Source organism: Leopardus geoffroyi, chromosome C2 (genome assembly GCF_018350155.1).
Source record: "Leopardus geoffroyi isolate Oge1 chromosome C2, O.geoffroyi_Oge1_pat1.0, whole genome shotgun sequence".
In the NCBI taxonomy this organism is placed as follows: domain Eukaryota; kingdom Metazoa; phylum Chordata; class Mammalia; order Carnivora; family Felidae; genus Leopardus; species Leopardus geoffroyi.
Genome location: NC_059333.1, coordinates 70,262,486 through 70,281,126, shown reverse-complemented (window position 1 = coordinate 70,281,126; position 18,641 = coordinate 70,262,486). Strand labels below are relative to the sequence as shown.

Here is an 18,641-nt window from a genome sequence, read left to right as displayed (position 1 = left end):
AATCAAGTCTTGTCTGCAGTGAAACACTGTGCAGCCGTTAAAAATGTCTTGGAAATGCCTCTACCTGGGAGGACGTTCAGAAGATTAAGGGAAATCAAGTTATAAAGCACTATGTAAGATATGAACCCATTTATTAAGGGGGGGAAACATATAGAAAAGAACCTATTAAGTAGTTAAGTAGTTGTTTCTAAGTGGTTAGGATTATGCTATAATCCTAAAAGTTATGCTTTTATATGGTCTTCTGTTTGCCTAACTTGACTTTTTCTGCAGCGAGCATAGTTAGCTTTAAGAGTAATGAAATAAAAGAAGATAATAAAATCAAAACAAAAGCAAAGGAGTTCATGAAAAATGTAGGGGATTCCTAGCTCACTAGTCGCACAAGTGAAAAGTGAGTCTCACAGGGGCCTCCTCCACTTCTCAAAGCAGGAATCCCCAGGGAAGCAGGACATCTTCAGTTATAGAATGCTTTTGCTGGGGCTGGGAGAAGGGGGGAGGTAGGAGGCGGGAGGGGGTCAAGTGGAGAGTAGAAAGAAAAAGAGCAAACAGACAAACAAAAAAACCAAGCCACCTGGAGGGCTTGTTAAAACACAGACTGCAGGGTCTGAGTCAATGGATCCAAGAATCTGCATTTCTATCATGTTCCCCAGTGACCATTCTTCAAGAATTTCTGCTCCAAGCAGAGAGAGAAGAGAAAGAGGCACTGCACAGGTGTGGGACTGAGGTTCAAAATTTGCAGAAGTGGAGTGTTTGCCATTCTTTCTAACACGAGGCTTGGTTCCCTTTTGGATGGGGAAAGGTAACATCCCTTTTTCCATGGGAGCAATATGGAGGTTCTAACGACAGGAGGGCAGATATTGGGAATGTCCTGAGAGCCTGTTACACACCAGGTGCTGCAGGAGAACAAACACGTGCTTTCAACTAATCCTGCCCCACGGAAAGCAAACACCTGGAAACAGAAATGTTTTATGAAGTACTGTTTCAATCTAGTGGTAGAAGGGATTTCCCTTCCTTTCAATTGGACAGTTTCCTCACTGTGGTCACCAGGAAAGCAAGAAGAATGTGGAACAACCTGTTCTGTAACTGTGATCTTTGCTCTTTTACCTGGCTGAAGCCAACCTGGAAGCCTTCTTGCTGTCTCACAGGTGGGACCAGGGCTTCCCCTCCTTCCACGAGGTATAACACAGAAGGTTACTTGTCAACCAGGAAAGATATCCTCCACTAGTCACTGAACAGACCCAGTGGGGGAGCCAAACTACCCATGTCTGCCATCTGCAAGAAATACACAAGATACTGGCCAGAACCGTGGGGGCTGCTGTGGGCAGCAGGCGATGATTTTTATCTAGGCAAAAACAGTCTAAAGAAGACTAGCAAAGAGGTGCCTGGGTGGCTCAGTCGGTTAAGCATCCGACTTCGGCTTAGGCCATGATCTCACAGTTCATGGGTTCGAGCCCCACCTTGGGCTCTGTGCTGACAGCTCGGAGCCTGGAGCCTGTTTCAGATTCTGTCTCCCTCTCTCTCTGCCCCTCCCCCACTCACCCTCTGTCTCTGTCTCTCTCTTAAAAATAAATAAACATTGAAAAAAAGAAGACTAGCAAAGCTTTGCATATGACGCATGTGCAAAAAATGTTAGCTGAAGTAAATAGAAAAATGTGTGTCATTAGATTGTTAGCCAAAGTCAAAGGGCAGGAAAGAAGAAGTGATGTGTTTTTATATCAGGTGGGTCCTCAGGATGTGAATTTTAATATTAGTGTAGTTATGCTCCAATTCTTGTACCTTGTGCTCTCGCTCAGAGAAGAACAACTCAGGGATGCTTAGTGTTCTTGCCAGTATCCTTTTTGGAATGTTCTTCCATGTAACACACAGAGATTGTAACACTAGGAGAGTTATGTGTTTCTTTTTAAAATTGGTTTAATAGAAGGAAGGAGGAGATCCCTATCATACTTCTACATCACAAACTTTCTTTCCCACGGCGATGATGCCACAGCATTGAGGCACAGCTGACAGTGGTTTGAACCAAGAGCGTGAAATTGCTTAGGAACGTAGACTTATAGTATTACCACCCAGAGGACTCACAAATATTTAGGTGGGAGTCCCATCGGGATAGGGTCTATGTCTAGCAATGAAATTACTGTTACCATTAGTAGCTACCTTTTTTAAACCACTTTATATGCCTGGTGTGATGCTAAGCCCTTTACATACATTTTCTTAACTCATCCTCACAACACCCAAATGGGGCCAGCACCATTATGATTCCCATCTATTCTCCCCCAGTACCTAGTGCAGGGTTGGCAGGCAGTCAGCACATAAACATCTGTCAAATGAATTGAAACGTTGTGTGTTACATAAAAACCAGAGGCACTGAAAGATAGAATGATAGGAATGCATTTCATTGGTTCATTTCCACCTGAAAGGGTACATTTCGAGAAAAGGGATAAGAAAGGAGAAAAGGGACCTTCTGAAAAAAATTGAACCAGAGGGAAAAACACGAACAGATATTTATCAAGAACATGCACACAAGCTGGTTCGGGTCAGGGATGTGACAGCCTTTGCCTTCTGTGGTCAGGATAGCCCTTCAAATAGCCCTTCCAAGCTGACCAGACAGGTCTAGTTCCAAATGGCTCCAGGCAATGAAGTCATCCCACAGAACTACGGATAATCCACAGTCAACACCTTAGTTCCAGTTTAGGGACTGCCTCTACCCTTCTCAGCTGTCTCGACCTCACCTGTGTCCACAGTATGAGAAGTCCACACCCGTGAAGTCAGTAACAGAGTTGAGGAAAGAGCGCAGGAAAAGGGCTCTAGTTCTGACCTGTTAGTAAGTGGCTGTATCTCAGCTTCCTCCTCTATAAAAGATCTATTCAGTGATCTCCAACTTTCCATGATTTAGACCCTTCTGTTCAAGAAGCCCTCCCTCTGGTTTCAGATCCATGCTTTTTGTAGGGCCCTCCTTCAGGAAAAATCTGGGGTTTGGTCTGAAGGAGAGGGCAGCCACTCACTCACTGAAAGAGGAGAAGCACTTCAAAGGATAAGGAATATTTCTAGGGCAGAAGAGCACAACGGCGTCAAGATTCTTGAGGGGAATGATCATGAAGTAGAATATCAGTAACCCTTCTCCAGTATAAGATATGCCTATAGTATGGGGCTCAAAAGTGAACCTCCAATGTTCACTTTTATTTGTTAACTTGAAATTTTTTTTTAATGGTCATTTATTTTTTGAGAGAGAGAGACAGAGAGAGAGACAGAGTGTGAGTGGGAAAGGGGCAGAGAGAGAGGGAGACACAGAATCTGAAGCAGGCTCCAGGCTCTGAGCTGTCAGCACAGAGCATGATGTGGGGCTTAAACCCTCAAACCATGAGATCATGACCTGAGCAGAAGTTGGACATTTAACCAGCTGAGCCACCCAGGTGCCCCTTAATTTTTTTAACTTTAAAATAATTTTTCATAAAAACATAGTTACAGAGTCTGAATTTTTGCTTTTTTATCTCATGTTAGGACTTAACCAACTTGTAGCACATGGAACTATGGGGGTGATGCCTATGGCATTATGGGTGATTACGGGACCCACAGCTGTACCAGGGGAGAGATATTTGGCTTCCATTTCCAATTTCCACCTCATCCTACCAAACCCATACACTACCATTTCTACTAGGCACATTACAACTGGCACTAAGTACTGTTATCCAGGTAACCATGGATGTCCTTCTTCCTAGACCTTAGAGAATCAGATAGAGGAAGGGACATAGGAAGGATTTGGGTTGGGGAGAGTAGGTATGTGTGGGAACTCTCCTTACATTAGGAAATCTCCTCAGGAGGCAGAAAACCTGAAAGATACACTGGAAAAACGTACATGCTAAATGGTTGATGCAGTTTTCTTTGTGATACAGGCACTTCCTGGAAGATGAAGAAATGAAAGGGTATGTGCATTAAGGCCCCAAGTATTTTGTGCCTTGAGTGGTGAGTTAAACCTGTAATAGTGAATGTTACAAGGGCTGCTCTTTGAGGTTACTAGCACCTTTCTAAAGGAACTTGATGTCATGCTTTCACACATTAAATTCAGTTTATAAAATGAGCTATATTAATTTATGGGCCATAGAAAAGACAGTCACATCAAGTCATAAGGTCCCTGTCTAGTGATTCTGAGAAAAGGTAGGGGAAAAAGAGAGCTAACAGATGATGATGACGTGGGATGCCCTGTGGAGCCTCATAGCCCTTACCCAGGCCCCATGACGTCACAGTCAAGCTGGAACCCAACTGCCCACGTGGTGAAAAAGCCATGGGAATGTGATCCCAGCATCTCCCCTGTAAGCTGATTCAGTCTGCTTAAGTCACCACTCCTCTCTCTCTTTACCTCTGAGATAGTTAGACTCCTAAACCTGGCACTTGCAGCATGAATGGGGACACACAATGGCAGGAGGGTTTGAGATGCAAGGACAGTGATACAGTAATAAATATAAATAAATCCTGCACACACTGTGGAGCAGCAGAAGAGGACAGCCATCAGGAAGGGTTTCCAAGAAGGGCACTTTTGTCCACATACTCAAAGTTAATTACAAGTGGACTAGAAAATTAAAGGCTCTAAAACTGGCTTCCACCTAGCAAGGTCAGAAAGAATTTCTAGGCTCCATGATCTAAGAAGTCACAAATTTCAGTCTGCAACACAGAACTTAGCAACTTCCCGGTGATTTGAATTCCTTTTTGTCTCTGAAACAAGGTGCTTTTTAAAAATTTAAGATAACTGAAGGAGAATCCAGAAGTGACCCACTTCTTCAGGCTTAAAGGAAAGTCTAAATAGCCTTTCAGCAATCCTGAAACTTCTCACAAAGTGTGACATCAATGATTAATCAGCTTTCGGACGCACACATGCTATTATCTCACGTGTGGCTATTTTTCACTTTCAAAAAGGCAGTTATAAATGTATTTGCTGTCTTTCTTCCTTTGCACCTGATGTCTATTTCCAGCCTATCCCTGGTCTTCAGTTTTTCTGCTCTTCAACACCAGTTTCAGGGTAGGGAAGAAAGATCACCTCGCATCAAACCCCTTTACCGTACTCATGCTCAGTAGAGCCAAAAACCGGAAGAGAAAACAGATAGTTGATTTCCTCACTTTTCCAAGTCAAAAGACAAGCTCAACTAATTTCACTCATGTTTTTCTCAACATTTAAAAACCACACAGGTTTATCACTAAAACCTCGACTCGCCCTTGTGCTAACAAGTATAGCCACTTAGGATCCACCCAGGGAAAGTCCAGGATGCCTCACTTAGCTTTGGGTCGATCAAAAATAACCAGAACCTTCCAATTCCTCTTTTCTTCGGACTTTAGAAGGACTTGGCTTAGACTTTCCTCAGCCCTTTGAATTCTGAGTGACTGGCAGCCAGTTGGGAAGGCCCCTTGACTTGGGAACCTTGGTAGTGGTTCTGACCCACTAGCTTCAGAGTGCAGCTACGGGAACAGCAGGAGCCAAGTTCTCTGAGGAGAGAGAGAGGCCAAATAGCCAGCTGCCTTTATTTAAAAGGGAAGCTACCTTTCAATTGTATGAAGTCTGTACAACCAGAGAAACTGGTTCGGCTGAAAAGAGAAGCAACCGTCCTAGGCTGTGCTGCCCTCCACTCCAGTCAGCCTCTCAGATTTCCCTCGGTCCTGCTCCGTGTTGCAACTGGGCGAGCTTTCTCCCACAGCGTTCGGGGCTCTGTTCAGGCTCAGTACAAGACTTATCTTTGCAATCTGCTTCCGAATAGATGCCTCCAGTCTGGGTGGAGACGCAGATCTCTCTTTTCTGTTGGAGCCGACCTAGGGAGCCTCGGGGTAGTGCCCCATACCTCAGATATAACCACCCTGCCACTGAGGCCAGGAGTCCTTTAAAGGGTGGATATCTCAGCTCCCCCTCCCATCTTCCTCATGTCTCCCATCTAGGAAAGAGTAAGGAGTAAAGTGGAAGAAAGTGACGAGGCACCCACTTCTGTTACCCTCCTTTCTCCTTTTATGCTGCTTTCACTGCTTGGGTCTTTGGCTTCCCTCCACCTTCAGCTGAGGGTCAGTGGTGTCCTGGAGCTCTGGCTTGGCTCCTGCAACACCCCCCTTCCCTCTCACGCCCCCTCTGCCAGCCACAGAGCCTGCAGCCACAGCTTTCCCAGTCCGGCAGGCAGGAGGTGGGCTCCCCGCCCCACCCCTACTTCCTGGGCCTGGGAGCTGGAGGGGAAGCCGGGGCAATACACAAAGCAAAGGGTTGAGAGACCCCCAGGAGAATTCCTCTGCAGGGAAGCTGGGGCTCCCACACATCTGGATTCAAGCAGGCAGCTGCAGGAGCTTTAGAAAAGCACTGCCCAAGTTCCCGAATTCTGCCTTTTGACAGGAAATGGGCTCCCAAGAAATCCTGCTTGGAAACCCTTCCCCATGAAAGCAGCCCAGACTGCAGAGCAATCCCACCCACTCAGATTCCCTTTGGTCATTTCCTGCTTCCTCTCCTTTCTAATGTCCCTTTCCTTCAATTCCCAGCCTTGGTTTTGAATGTTTCTGAACTAGGCTTGGATGCTGGTGAGGGTCCCCGGCCCTCGAAGATTCCTTCTCCGTCTGAATTCTGGCTTTTAGAGCTCGCTACCACACAGTTTCAGCCTGTTCTAATTAAATGCAGAGACTGAGAACCTAATGCTGGCATTATGAACCTTAATGACTTGGGAAAAGGTCCTTCAGATTTCATTAGTTTTTGTAGCCTTGTATCAGCTCAGGATGAGGACTGTGTCAGGTCTCTGTTGTATGTGGCGTAGATGATGATGAATGAAGTTTATTTATCAGTAACTCAGAGAGAAAGCTGCATCCGGACTTTGTCAGATGAGGATGGTGACGGAGACTGGGGCACTGTAAATTGGGGTGGAGGCAAGAGGTCCAATAGGCGAAATTTAAAAATGCAAATGTTCAGTGAGAGGCTATATTCTCACTTCTAACCACACAGAAACAAAATCTCTCTTCCTCCAGCCTCCAAGCTGAACTGTTAAAGTGTCAGGGACAGTTTTAGGAACATATGTCAACTCTGTCTAGGAAACGCCCGATTCCTTTTTCAGGTGAGGCTCCACAACTGATAGACCTCTCCGTGAACCTTCTCACCATTTTGCTTTGCAGGCTGATTTTGGGGGAAATTAGTTGCTTCCCGCAATCTCCTCAACAACATTAAAATTAGCAGAATAGTTAAATACAGCCCTAATTGGGTACATAGAGAGTTCTTGGTTAATTAATGAGCGAACCTCGGCCCAGAGTTGCACACCCAGCTGGCCTGCGAAAGCCCAGGCAAAGAAAAGCCCGCTCCAGTCCCCAAAGAAAATTGTCACTTGGCAAAAATAGTTCCTAGTGTAGAGACAAGTGTCAAATACATTCCTATAGCTAGGAGTCACTCGTTAATCCTTCCGCTGAGATCCATATGTAAATGAGATGAGGGAAGTGCGACTCGGCCACTACTGGGACGCACAGCCCCAGAGGGCCTCCTCCCCATCCCCCCGCATCCCCCCTCCCCCCCGGCAGGCTGGAGTCCTGACATCCAAAGTCGCTGACAAGTAAGTAACTGAGTTGCCAAACTGCAGCTCTGCCTCCGAGTCCGAACTTCCCCGCGAGCGAGCCCGCTTTCTGCTAGGGAAACTGACGCGACCCTCCTGGCCGGCCCTCCCATCCCCTCCCTCACGCCCGCCCACCCCACCGCCTCGCGGTCCCGGGCTTTGCTAAAAGAAGGCGAGAACGCCAACAGCTACTCACCTCTGCACGGGAGGCAACAGCAGCACTTGGCAGCAAAGAGCCACCCCCAAGAGGGACCTCGGGTGTAAGCGCGGTCGCCGCCCTTCATGCTGCCGCTCTACCCCAGCGCTCCGGCATGGCCCGGGCCGCCAGCAGAGGGTGGGAGCGCGGCGGGCAGGAAACTTCAGCGCCGCGGCCGCGAGCCAGCTCTCTCCCTCCTCCCGGCCGGCCCGCCCGCTGTCCTCTCCCCGCAGCGCGGCCGCCGCTGTTTCTGGGAGCTACAGCCACCTTGGGGAGGAGGGGCGGGGTGCCGGCCTGGAGGGAGGGCCTAAGGGGGCGGAGTTCCAAAGTCCAGCTGTTGGCCGGAGTCTCCGCCAGCGCTCTGCTGTGACCCTGGGCGAACACTGGGGGGGGGGGGGGGGGGGGGGGCGGTCTGGGGTATACCCCCGCCTCCGGCACACAACAGGTGTTTCTCCTCGTGTGCAGCTTCCTCTCCTCAGCTTCGGTTTAACATATACAACCAGATGAGGCCAAGGAGGTGGGGCAGGAGCAGATTTAGAAGGCTCAAGACCCAATAATGCCTTTTCTCTAACAGATTCACCCTCTCCTTCCCCTCAGCCTGGGAAGGAGGACGTCCCCTCCGCATTGAAAACACCTTCACTTAACCCTCCCCTTTCCCTCCTTTCAATAGTGAATGCTAATAATGATAATAGCGCCGGAATTTTTTCTAGGCTCCGCGCCCGTAATGATGAAACCCAAAATTCAAAGCTGTTTTGTCGCCTGCTAACCGTTTGACTTTAGGCAAGTCCCTTCACTTTTTTCATAATCAAATTCCTCATTTAAAAAATAAAAGGAGAAAGAATTCTTATGTTACAGGATTGCCAGTAGAATTTTAAAAGACATGTCCACGCAAATGCCTGTTAGATGTTTAAGAGTCCCATCCCTCCAACCACACCTAATAGGTCTACCATTTCTTTACTTATTTCCCTAAGCTTTTCCTTTAAAAATATTTTTCATATTTAAGGACATATATCCCTCACTCGCTCCGCGAAATCCACCTGGATCACATCCACTGGACCTTCCTATGAACCACTGTGTTTATCACTCACGGGTCATCTCTCCCATCCCCTTGTGTCCAGATTTAGGAAAAAGGAATTTCTGGAAACATACAACACTCAGAGAGAGGGCCCATTGATCAGAAAAAAGGGAGATCTGTGAGAGGAATCAAAAACAGAAGGTGATCACTCAGGTAACCAATTCCCACCTGCAAGAAAGACAGCCAGGGGACAAGCCTTTTAGAAGTGACTGGGATCTGGGGCTTCATTTCTCAGTTTGAACCATGTTTAGATCCAATGTTGCAGCACCTGTCACATGGTTGGAACCCAGTAGATGCCCAGTAAATAACAGCAGCACCACTTAATGAGTAACAGTGGCTACCATGTATTGAGCATTTATTTGTGCCAAGCACTCTCCTAATTGCTTTGTACGCATTAACTCCTTTATACACACACACACACACACACACACACACACACACACACACCCCTTAAAAGGAAGGGTCCTCTTTTATAACTGAGGAAGCTGAATGAACTATGATAAGGCTTTGATGGTTTGGGCCTAAAGAGAAACTCTAAAGAGCTTCACCCCATAGAAACAGTAGAACCTAGAGTCAGAATCTAACTTCTAGTTTTGCCACTGCCATTTCCTTGATAGCCTCTCCTGGCAAGGGTTATATAAGAATCTCATCGTTGAGCAGGAAATATGCCCCTGGTAATCCACATACAAAACAGAGAAATAAAAGTTCAAATTGCTCATGCAGCCTGCAACCTAGATTCCTGATTCACTGATCATCCTATTGGTCAGTCTCATCTTGCCAGCCTGAATGACTTCAGGATCATAGTTATCCTGGATTCCAGTTCTGACCTGTGGCAACCAACACATACTGTTGTCTAGTTCTCTCTTAAGACAAAACCCACTTTGCTGTCCTTTCCAGTGCAGAGCAGATAATTGGCCAGGACCTCAGCCCTTCTAATAAAGTGAGCTTTATTTGCTTGTGATCCACTGCATGGGGCTATGATACAATAGTCTATATTTGGTCTATCTACCTAATCCACCTCTCTGGATACTTCTCAGGCATTCTGACAGAAATTGAAAGATGTTTCAAAATTGCTTGGTAAACACTTTTTCAGTTAAATCTTCCTTCTGGGCCTTTGTGTTCAGGTTACCTTGATCACTTTTCTGTCATAATCCTTTGCAAGAGGCTGATGACATCATCTTGCAGAAACTGGCTTGAGTTAGATGTTTGTGGGAGACCCAGCCTTTACTTCAGAAATCAGAGCATGAGTAGGCCCTAAAGTAGTCTTAGTCTCCAAGAAAAGAATCCATCAGGCATATTTCTACTGGTCCTTATAACCCAGGATCCATCCTATTATCAACATAAAGATGTAAAACCATTAGGAACACCAACCCATCTTAAGTTGATAAAGTCAACACATCCAATGGAGATTCATTCTGGAGTTAGGCACCAATAACTCAGTAACCAGTAACTGCCAGCCTCAGTACACCAGTGATGTCTACAACCTGACAAGAAAGTCTTGAACACAACTGAGACAGACTGATTGCAGACCTATTCAATGATTCAGCAAGTACTTACTGAATGCCTACTATGTGCCAGGCTCTGCTAGGTAGTGGGTCTACATTGGTGAACAAAACCAATCCCAGCCCTGTGGAGCTAGCTGTTAAAACAGACTCACCAAGAATGTGAAAGAAAAGGGAATCAACATCAGATACCTAAGTTTTAAAAAAAATTTTTTTTTAATGTTTATTTTTTAGAGAGAGAGAGGCAGACTGCAAGCAGAGGGAGGGGCAGAGAGAGAGAGGAAAACACAGAATCAGAAGCAGGCTCCAGGCTCTGAGCTGTCAGCACAGAGCCCAATGGGGGGCTCAACCCCACGAACCATGAGATCATGACCTGAGCTGAAGTTGGTTGCTTAACCGACTGAGCCACCCAGGTGCCCCTCTGACCAAGTTATGAGTTGAGGGATTTAAGAAAATAGATGCCTGCTTCTTCTAAACTTCATCTATATGTTTTATGACAATGTCCTCAGGACAATTTAAAGGGGATGGTAGGGAAATGGTTATTAAACACTGGTGCCTATAGAATCATCAGAGAAGCTTTCAAAAATTCTAGGCATTCATATATGAAAAGCTCACAGCTAACATCATACTCAATGGTGAAAAACTAGAAGCTTTCCCCCTAATATCAAGAACAAGACAAAGATGTCCTCTCTCATCACTTTTATTCAACATAGTACCAGAAATCCTAGCCACAGCAATCAGACAAGAAAAAGAAATAAAATGCATCCAAATTGGTAAGGAAGAAGTAAAAGTTTCATTATTTGCAGATGACATGATACTGTATGTAGAAAACCCTGGAGACTCCACAAAAAAACTGCTAGAATTGACAAATGAATTTGGTAAGGTTGCAGGATACAAAATCAATATACAGATATCTGTTGCATTTCTATACACTAATAATAAAGTAGCAGGGAGAGAATTAAGAAAACAGTGTGATTTAGAATTATTCCAAAAATACTGAAATACCTAGGAATAAACTTAAACAAAGAGGTAAAAAGGCCTGTGCTCTGAAAACTATAAAACATTAATAAAAGAAATGGAAGATGACACAAACAAATGGAAAGATATTCCATGCTCATGGATTGGGAAAACAAATATTGTTAAAATGTCCAAACTATCCAAAGCAATCCAGATTTAATATAATCCCTATCAAAATACCACTGGCATTTTTCACAGAACTGGAACAAATAATCCTAAAATTTTTAAGGAACCACAAAAGACCATGAATAGCCAAAGCAATCTTGAAAAAGAACAAAAAAAACTGGAAGTATCACAACCCCAGATTTTAAGACCTACTACAAAGCTGTAGTAATCAAAACAATATGGTAGTGACACAAAAATAGATATATAGATCAGTGGAACAGAATAGAAGCCCAGAAATAAACCTATGACTATATGGTCAATTAATCTTCAACAAAATAGGCAAGAATATACAATGGGAAAAAGACAGTCTCTTCAACAAATGATGAAATGGGAAAACTGGACAGTTACATGCAAAAATAATAAAATTGAACCACTTTCTTACACTATACACAAGAATAAACTCAAAATGGATTAAAGACCTAAATGTGAGACTTGAAACCATGCAAATCCTAGAGGAGAGCATAGGCAATAATTTCTTTGACATTGGCTGTAGCTACATTTTTCTAGATATGTCTCCTGAGGCAAGGGAAGCAAAAGCAAAAATCATCTATTGGGACTACATCAAAATAAAAAGCTTCTGGGGCAGCTGGGTGGTTCAGTCAGTTAAGCCTCTGACTCTCAGTTTTGGCTCAGGTCATGATCTCACCATTTGTGGGACTGAGCCTCACATTGGGCTCTGTGCTGACAATTTGGGGCCTGCTTGGGATTCTTTCTCTCTGCCCTTCCCCTGCTTGCATCCTCTCTCAAAACAAATAAATAAACTTAAAAAAAAAAAGTTTCTGCACAGCAAAGGAAACAATCAACAAAATAAAGACAACCTACTGAATGGGTGAAGATATTTGCAAACAATATAACCAATAAGGGGTCAGTATCCAAAATATATAAAGAACTTCTATAACTCAACATCAAAAACCCCACAAATAATCCAATTAAAAATGGGCGGAAGTCACAAACAAACATTTCTCCAAAGGAGACAGATGCCAACAGACACATGAAAAGATGTTCAACATCACTTATCATCAAGGAAATGTGAATCAAAAACATAATGAGATATCACCTCACAGCTGTCAGAATGGCTAAAAAGAAAAACACAAGAGGGGCTCCTGGGTGGCTTAGTCAGTTAAGTGTCCAACTCTTGATTTTGGCTCAGGTCATGATCTCACAGTTCATGGGTTCAAGTCCCACATATGCCTCACTGCTGTCAGTGTGGAGCCTGCTGGAGATTCTCTCTCTCTCCCTCTCTTTCTGCCTCTCCCCACTCACACTCTTTCTCTTAAAATAGATACATGAACTTAAAAAAAAGAAAAGAAAAGAAAAACACAAGAAACAACATGTATTGGAGAAAATGTGGAGAAAAAGGAACGCTGGTGCCTTGCTAGTGGGAATGCAAATTGGTGCAGCCAATGTGGAAAACAGTAAGGAGATTCCTCAAAAAATTAAAAAGTAAAAATACTGAGTAATTCCACCACTGGGTATTTACCCAAAGAATGCAAAAACACTAATTCAAAAAAGATATATGCATCCCTATGTTTATAGCGGCATTATTTACAATAGCCAAATTATGGAAGCAGTCCAAGTGTCCCTCGATAGATGGATGAATACAGAAGATGTGGTATCTGTGTATAGTGGAATATTACTCGGCCATAAGAAAGAATGAAATCTTGCCATTTGCAACAACATGAATGGATCTAGAGAGTAAAATGCTAAGTGAAATAAGTCAGAGAATGACACCATATGATTTCACTCATGTCGAATTTAAGAAACAAATGAACAAACAGCAAAATGAGGCAAACAAACAAAAAAACCCAGACTCTTAGCTGTAGAGGACAAAGGGATGATTACCAGAAGGGAGGTGGGGGGATGGGTGAAATAGGTGATGGTGATTAAAGAGTTCACTTGCCATGATGAGCACTGGGTGTTGTAATAGAGTGCTGAATCACTATATTGTACACCTGAAACTAATATAATGCTGTATGTTAATTATACTGGAATTAAGATAAAAAAATTCTAGGCATTAGTTTTTTTTGTTTTTGTTCTTTGTTTTTAAGTCTCCACAGGTGATTCCAGGGCAGAACAAAATTTAAGAATTGATGCCCTAGGTCTTCCTCCCCCACCCCCTGGAGATTCGGATTGATTCACTCTTTTCACTTTTTTTTTTTTTTTCTAAAGAAGGGCAGACGGCCACATGCAGCGCCCCCTTTGGATGTGTCTGGAGTCTCAGAAGATTGACTGCCCTATGTTCTTCTACAATGGACTTGAGAGCTTCTTTAGAGATTCTAGCAGGGGGGCACAGCTACTCATATACCCTTGACTGAAGAACAGGTCCTCCTCTATCAGGAAGGTCGTCCACTTCGACCAAGCACTCAGCTGTGGGAGGGATGCATGTGGAATGGTGAGGAAGGAAGGGGACACTGGCCTAGCCAGCCAGAACAGCCAAGAATCAACCCTGGTGATCAATGGGGTGACCGCAGCCAGATCGTCCTCACATCCTCAGATTAATTCACTTTGGGTGCATCTAGGCATCAGTATTTTTTTTTAATTATTATTTTAGAGAAAGAGAGAGAGCAAGCAGGGTAGAGGGGCAGAGGGAGAGAGAGAGAGAGAGAGAGAGAGAGAGAGAGAGAGAGAGAGAGAGAGAGAATCTTAAGCAGGCTCCACGCTCAGCATGGAGCCCAATTCAGAGCTTGATCCCACGACCCTAGGATCATGACCTGAGCCGAAATTAAGAATCAGACACTCAACCTATTGAGCCATGCTGGTGCCCCTAAAGTTTTTGGGTTTTTTTTTTTTTAATTTTGAGAGACAGAGTGAGAGAGCACAAGCAGAGGAGGGCAGAGAGAGACAGAGAGAGAGAGAGAGAGAGAGAGAGAGAGAGAGAGAATCCTAAGCAGGCCCCACACTATCAGCATAGAAGCCCAATGAGGGGCTCAAACCCATGAACCTGAGATCATGACCTGAGCCGAAATCAAGAGTTGGACACTTCGGCGACTGAGCCACCCAGGTGCCCCTCGGCATCAGTATTTTTAACAGTTCCCCAGGTGTTTGTAACATGCAGCATAGTTTGAGAACCAGTAATGTAGTAGTTTCCAGACTTGAGTGTGCCTCAGAATTACCTGGAGGGTGAGTTAAAACACGGATGATCTGGCTCCACTCCCAGAGTTTCTGATTCAGTAGGTCTGGAGTGGGGCCTGAGGATCTGCATTTCTACAGGTTCCCAGGGGATGCTGATGTTGGTACAGGGGCCACACTTTGAGAATTAATAGCATAGAGAATTTCCCCCAATGTGTTTGCAACCTGTGCTCCCTTCTTTTTGTAATAGCATCTTGATTTTTCTTAGAGGAAGCAGCCCTCGTCCCTTCTCAGACCATATTTTTGGGTAGAGCTGACATCATTCCCCGTCCACCCTCCACTTCAAGGATGGCCCTATGACCTGGGCTTTGCCAGTCAGTCAGTCAGTCACAGGGATTGGTTCAAATTTAACACATGACCCAATTTTAGCCAAGGAGCATAAACGGTGAGCACCTAGCAAGAAGTACAAGGAAGGCAGCAATCTCTTCTCACAAGATTTCTAAGTTGGTGGAATATTATTATTTTTTTATTATTTTATTTATGTATTTTATAATATAATTTATTGTCAAGTTGGTTTCCATACAACACCCAGTGCTCAGACCAACAAGTGTCCTCCTAAGTTGATGGAATATTGACCTAAAGCAGTTGGAGACCATCTGCCCATAACCACATAGGAAGAAGCTGCCTGAGTCAACATGGAGGAGAGATATAACAGAGCTAGAGACAGAGATAGAGAGGAGAGACAGAGAGAAAGACAGACAAGTTGGGGAGGCTTGATGATATTACCTGAATAACTGGATACACTTTTTCCCACAGGCTTGCTGAGCCCTGGACTTTGCACATCCAGATAAACTCCTTTTTGCAGAAGACAGGTGAACATCTCTAATCTCTGGGTTTTCAAACACCTGTCCATCCACTCCCAAGGTGCAGGCTAAGAATCCCTGAGCTATAGCAATATCTTTAGATTGTTCTTATTTCCAAACAGATGGCTGAGCCTCATTCTTATTTGGCAGAGTTTATTTGGTAGAGTTTATTTATTCTTATTTGGCAGCCTCTATCGTGAGGCCTCCTCCAAAGTCCATTTTGCACGAATTAGCCTTTCTACCTGTGTGTCCGCTTTATGTCTCGTCTCCACTCTGCCCCCAGTGAACCCCAAAGAATTCCTGCTGGTCTCAACCTGCAGACATACTGGGCCCAGTACACCATAATGGGGGCCTGATACTGGAGACTGAAGGGACTGCCCTCTCCCCCATGTCAGCCACAGGCTGACACTGGACCATGACCTCAGGCATCTGCCTTTTCCACCAACAGACATATGTCCAATTTTCTCCTTTAGGCTTCTTTTCTTCAGATTTACAGGCATAGAGGTTTTCAAATTCATAGCACTTCCCCACATTTCTTAGTGAGAGCTCAGCGCAGAGACATAGGGAATAGCAACTGTGCCCCACCTCAGGCCTAGAGACCCCTGTGACAAGCACATGCACAACTTCTAGAAAACATGCCTGAACAGGCTCGGAGAGGGCTGCACCGGGGCTCCGGGTGAATGTGGAAACAGGCCCTGCTTTCCTCCCGCCCCCACCCCCAGAGAGTCCTGTGCCTGCCTTTTCCTCCCCCAGCAGTGACACTTCTAGCACCCATTCCGATGGATTCTGGAACTTCTGGATTCCGATCCAGATTCAGATCGATAGTTTTTTAAAGCTCCGAAGAAGATGTCAGTGTCCAGTCAGGGCTAAGAACCACTGACCTTGGGGCTCAAGGCCACCTACACCCTGGGACTACTTCCTCAACGGTTGATACAGAGTTTAGGGAGCAACGGGACTCAGATGTTTTCACTTTCTCAAACTCTGACAACTGGCATCTTCACTCATTCTTCTGTGGTCTGTTACTTTCTCCAGTTGCTAGTTGCAGGTCCCTATCCTCATCTTCCCTCTGTGGACTTCTGACCTGTGAACTGCCTGATTGCTGATGCCAGGGTGGCTCATAATTTTTCCCAAATTACCCATTCCTGGCTTCAGTGGATGACTGTGGCTTAAAACTCTAAGATTCTTACTGTTTATTTAACAAATGGTTGGTTTTTGAACATCTACTGTCTATGAGTCACTTAGCTAAACTGTATACAGGAATTTGGGAAATTTACGAGAAATACAAATTGAATAAGACATGTGCCTTGAGCAAATATGGAAAAAAAAAAAAAAAAACAAAAACTGGGTGAGTTCTGGGAGAATCAGTTTGTTTAATTGTTTTGTGGCAGAAAAAGGAAACTGGAGACAGACCAGGACTGAGAATAGGTAGAGGTTTTGTCTTTAGGTGAAAAAGAGGAACTGAGATAATCATCATCAGTAACCAGAAACACTTCAGATTAGAGAATGGGGGTGGAAGGTGTGCTTTACTATATTTAATTTGAACTCCAGATATATCTTACAAAACTATACAGTGTCTACATGGGTAACTATTCCCTGGCAATATGTGCTATTTTAATAGTAGTGTCTACAGAAAAGGCATGACTGCCAGCCTTATATGCAGTACCCTCTTCCCCATTTAGTGTGGTCTAACCCCCCCCCCCCACCTGGTGAAAGCTCCGAGACTCCAGTGATGAAACCATCACTGAGCTCGTCTTATACGTGTAAATGGGTTCCTCCGTGCTTGCCCACCTGACACATGTCTGCCTCTTTCTTCTGACTCACTTACACTCAAGAACCTTAAGCCCCAGCATATCCCATCAATCATCCTCTTTGTTTTCCCAGGAAGGAAGTCTCACCCATCACTCTCCCGTCTGAACCAGTCCCCAGGTGGGGGAGAGGTCTAAGCAGTATTGAGGAAGTCAGTGGCATTTCACTGAGGACCCAGGTGTCTCCCTAGAACAACCAATGCTTCCTGTTCCATGGGGACAGGGAGGTAGAGCGGCGGGCAGCCAGGCCGGCTTCCTGAAGATCTGTGCTGAGCGGCTGCCTGTGCTCTGGAGGAGACAAGCTATTTATCAAAGCGAAAGATGCCTGATGCTGGAGTTGCTAAAAACAAACCCTTCCAGGTTTTATCTGCATCCAGAAATGCTTACTTGTAAGTAGGTCAAAGTGTTCCTGAAGTAGGGCAGTAACAAGTGCCAGTCTATCGCTGTGGCTGAGTTCCAGTTCAGGAAGGCTCACCATTGCCTTCACGGGACACTTCACAGGACGGCACTGGCACTTCGACGCGGTCCTCCCACCTCCCTGCCCCCGATGCAGGAGCAGCTGCTTGTAGACTCATGGCAGCCATGCAGAGGTTTCTCAGGCATCAAATGCAAAGTGGATTTTGCCTTGATGTAGCTCAGGTCAGTTTATTTATTTAAAAAAGTTGTTTAATGTTTATCTATTTTTGAGAGACAGAGCATCAGCAGGGGAGGGGCAGAGAGAAAGGGAGACACAGAATCCAAAGCAGGCTCCAGGCTCTGAGCTGTCGGCACAGAGCCCAACACGGGGCTTGAACTCACAAACTGTGAGACCATGACCTGAGCCTAAGTCGGACACTTAACCGACTGAGCCACCCAGGTGCCCCTCGGGTCAGTCTATGAAAGATTTGAATAATAAGAGGAATGCGGGAGACTCTGCCCATCCTTATATTTCTGAGTTTTCAACCATTCCAAATAAATGAGATGTACTTGGCCCATGTGTCCCCAGAGAAGACTTCCCAGGAAACAGGAATGCGAAGACTTCTTCGGTCAAAACTCCTAACATTAGAACATTACTCCTTGTTCCCATCCTTGGGCTCCTGCTAAAGCTTACACCAGTTTCCACTACAGTTTTTAGGGGATGGGGAACACAATGAACCTGGGGCCTACATCTCACCAAGAACCAAGTAGGCCTTGCTCTCTTTTACTCTTTTAAAAGAAAGTGGGGGGTGGGGAGTGGGACTGGATGGCCCCTACATCTCCCTCTTCCTGCAATTGCATCCTTTGAGGGCTCCCAGATTGTTGATCAATAACCACTGAGACATTTCTGGCCCATCCCATTGAGGAATGATACACCCACACCCACCCTGACACTCAAAGTCTCGCACTGCCCTCCACGCAGGTCGGCCCATCTCTACAGTGTGATCCGAAT

At 45.1% G+C, this 18,641-nt stretch overlaps 1 protein-coding gene across 24 annotated transcripts in view; it reads right to left on the bottom strand.

Moving 5' to 3' along the window:
- The window catches only part of KALRN (kalirin RhoGEF kinase), a 675,561-nt gene that overhangs the window by 113,698 nt on the left and 543,222 nt on the right, over nt 1-18,641 (bottom strand). For 4 of the 24 annotated variants that reach the window (XM_045502341.1, XM_045502342.1, XM_045502343.1 and 1 more), the window contains exon 1: nt 7,738-8,022. The exons of 15 other annotated variants lie outside the window; for them this stretch is intronic. In XM_045502341.1, coding sequence (XP_045358297.1) covers nt 7,738-7,825 — 88 coding nt within the window. In that variant the 5' untranslated portion in view covers nt 7,826-8,022. Of the gene's footprint in view, nt 1-7,737; nt 8,037-18,641 lie in introns of those variants that run through there. 5 more of the 24 variants (XM_045502338.1, XM_045502339.1, XM_045502340.1 and 2 more) reach the window with 2 other exon arrangements.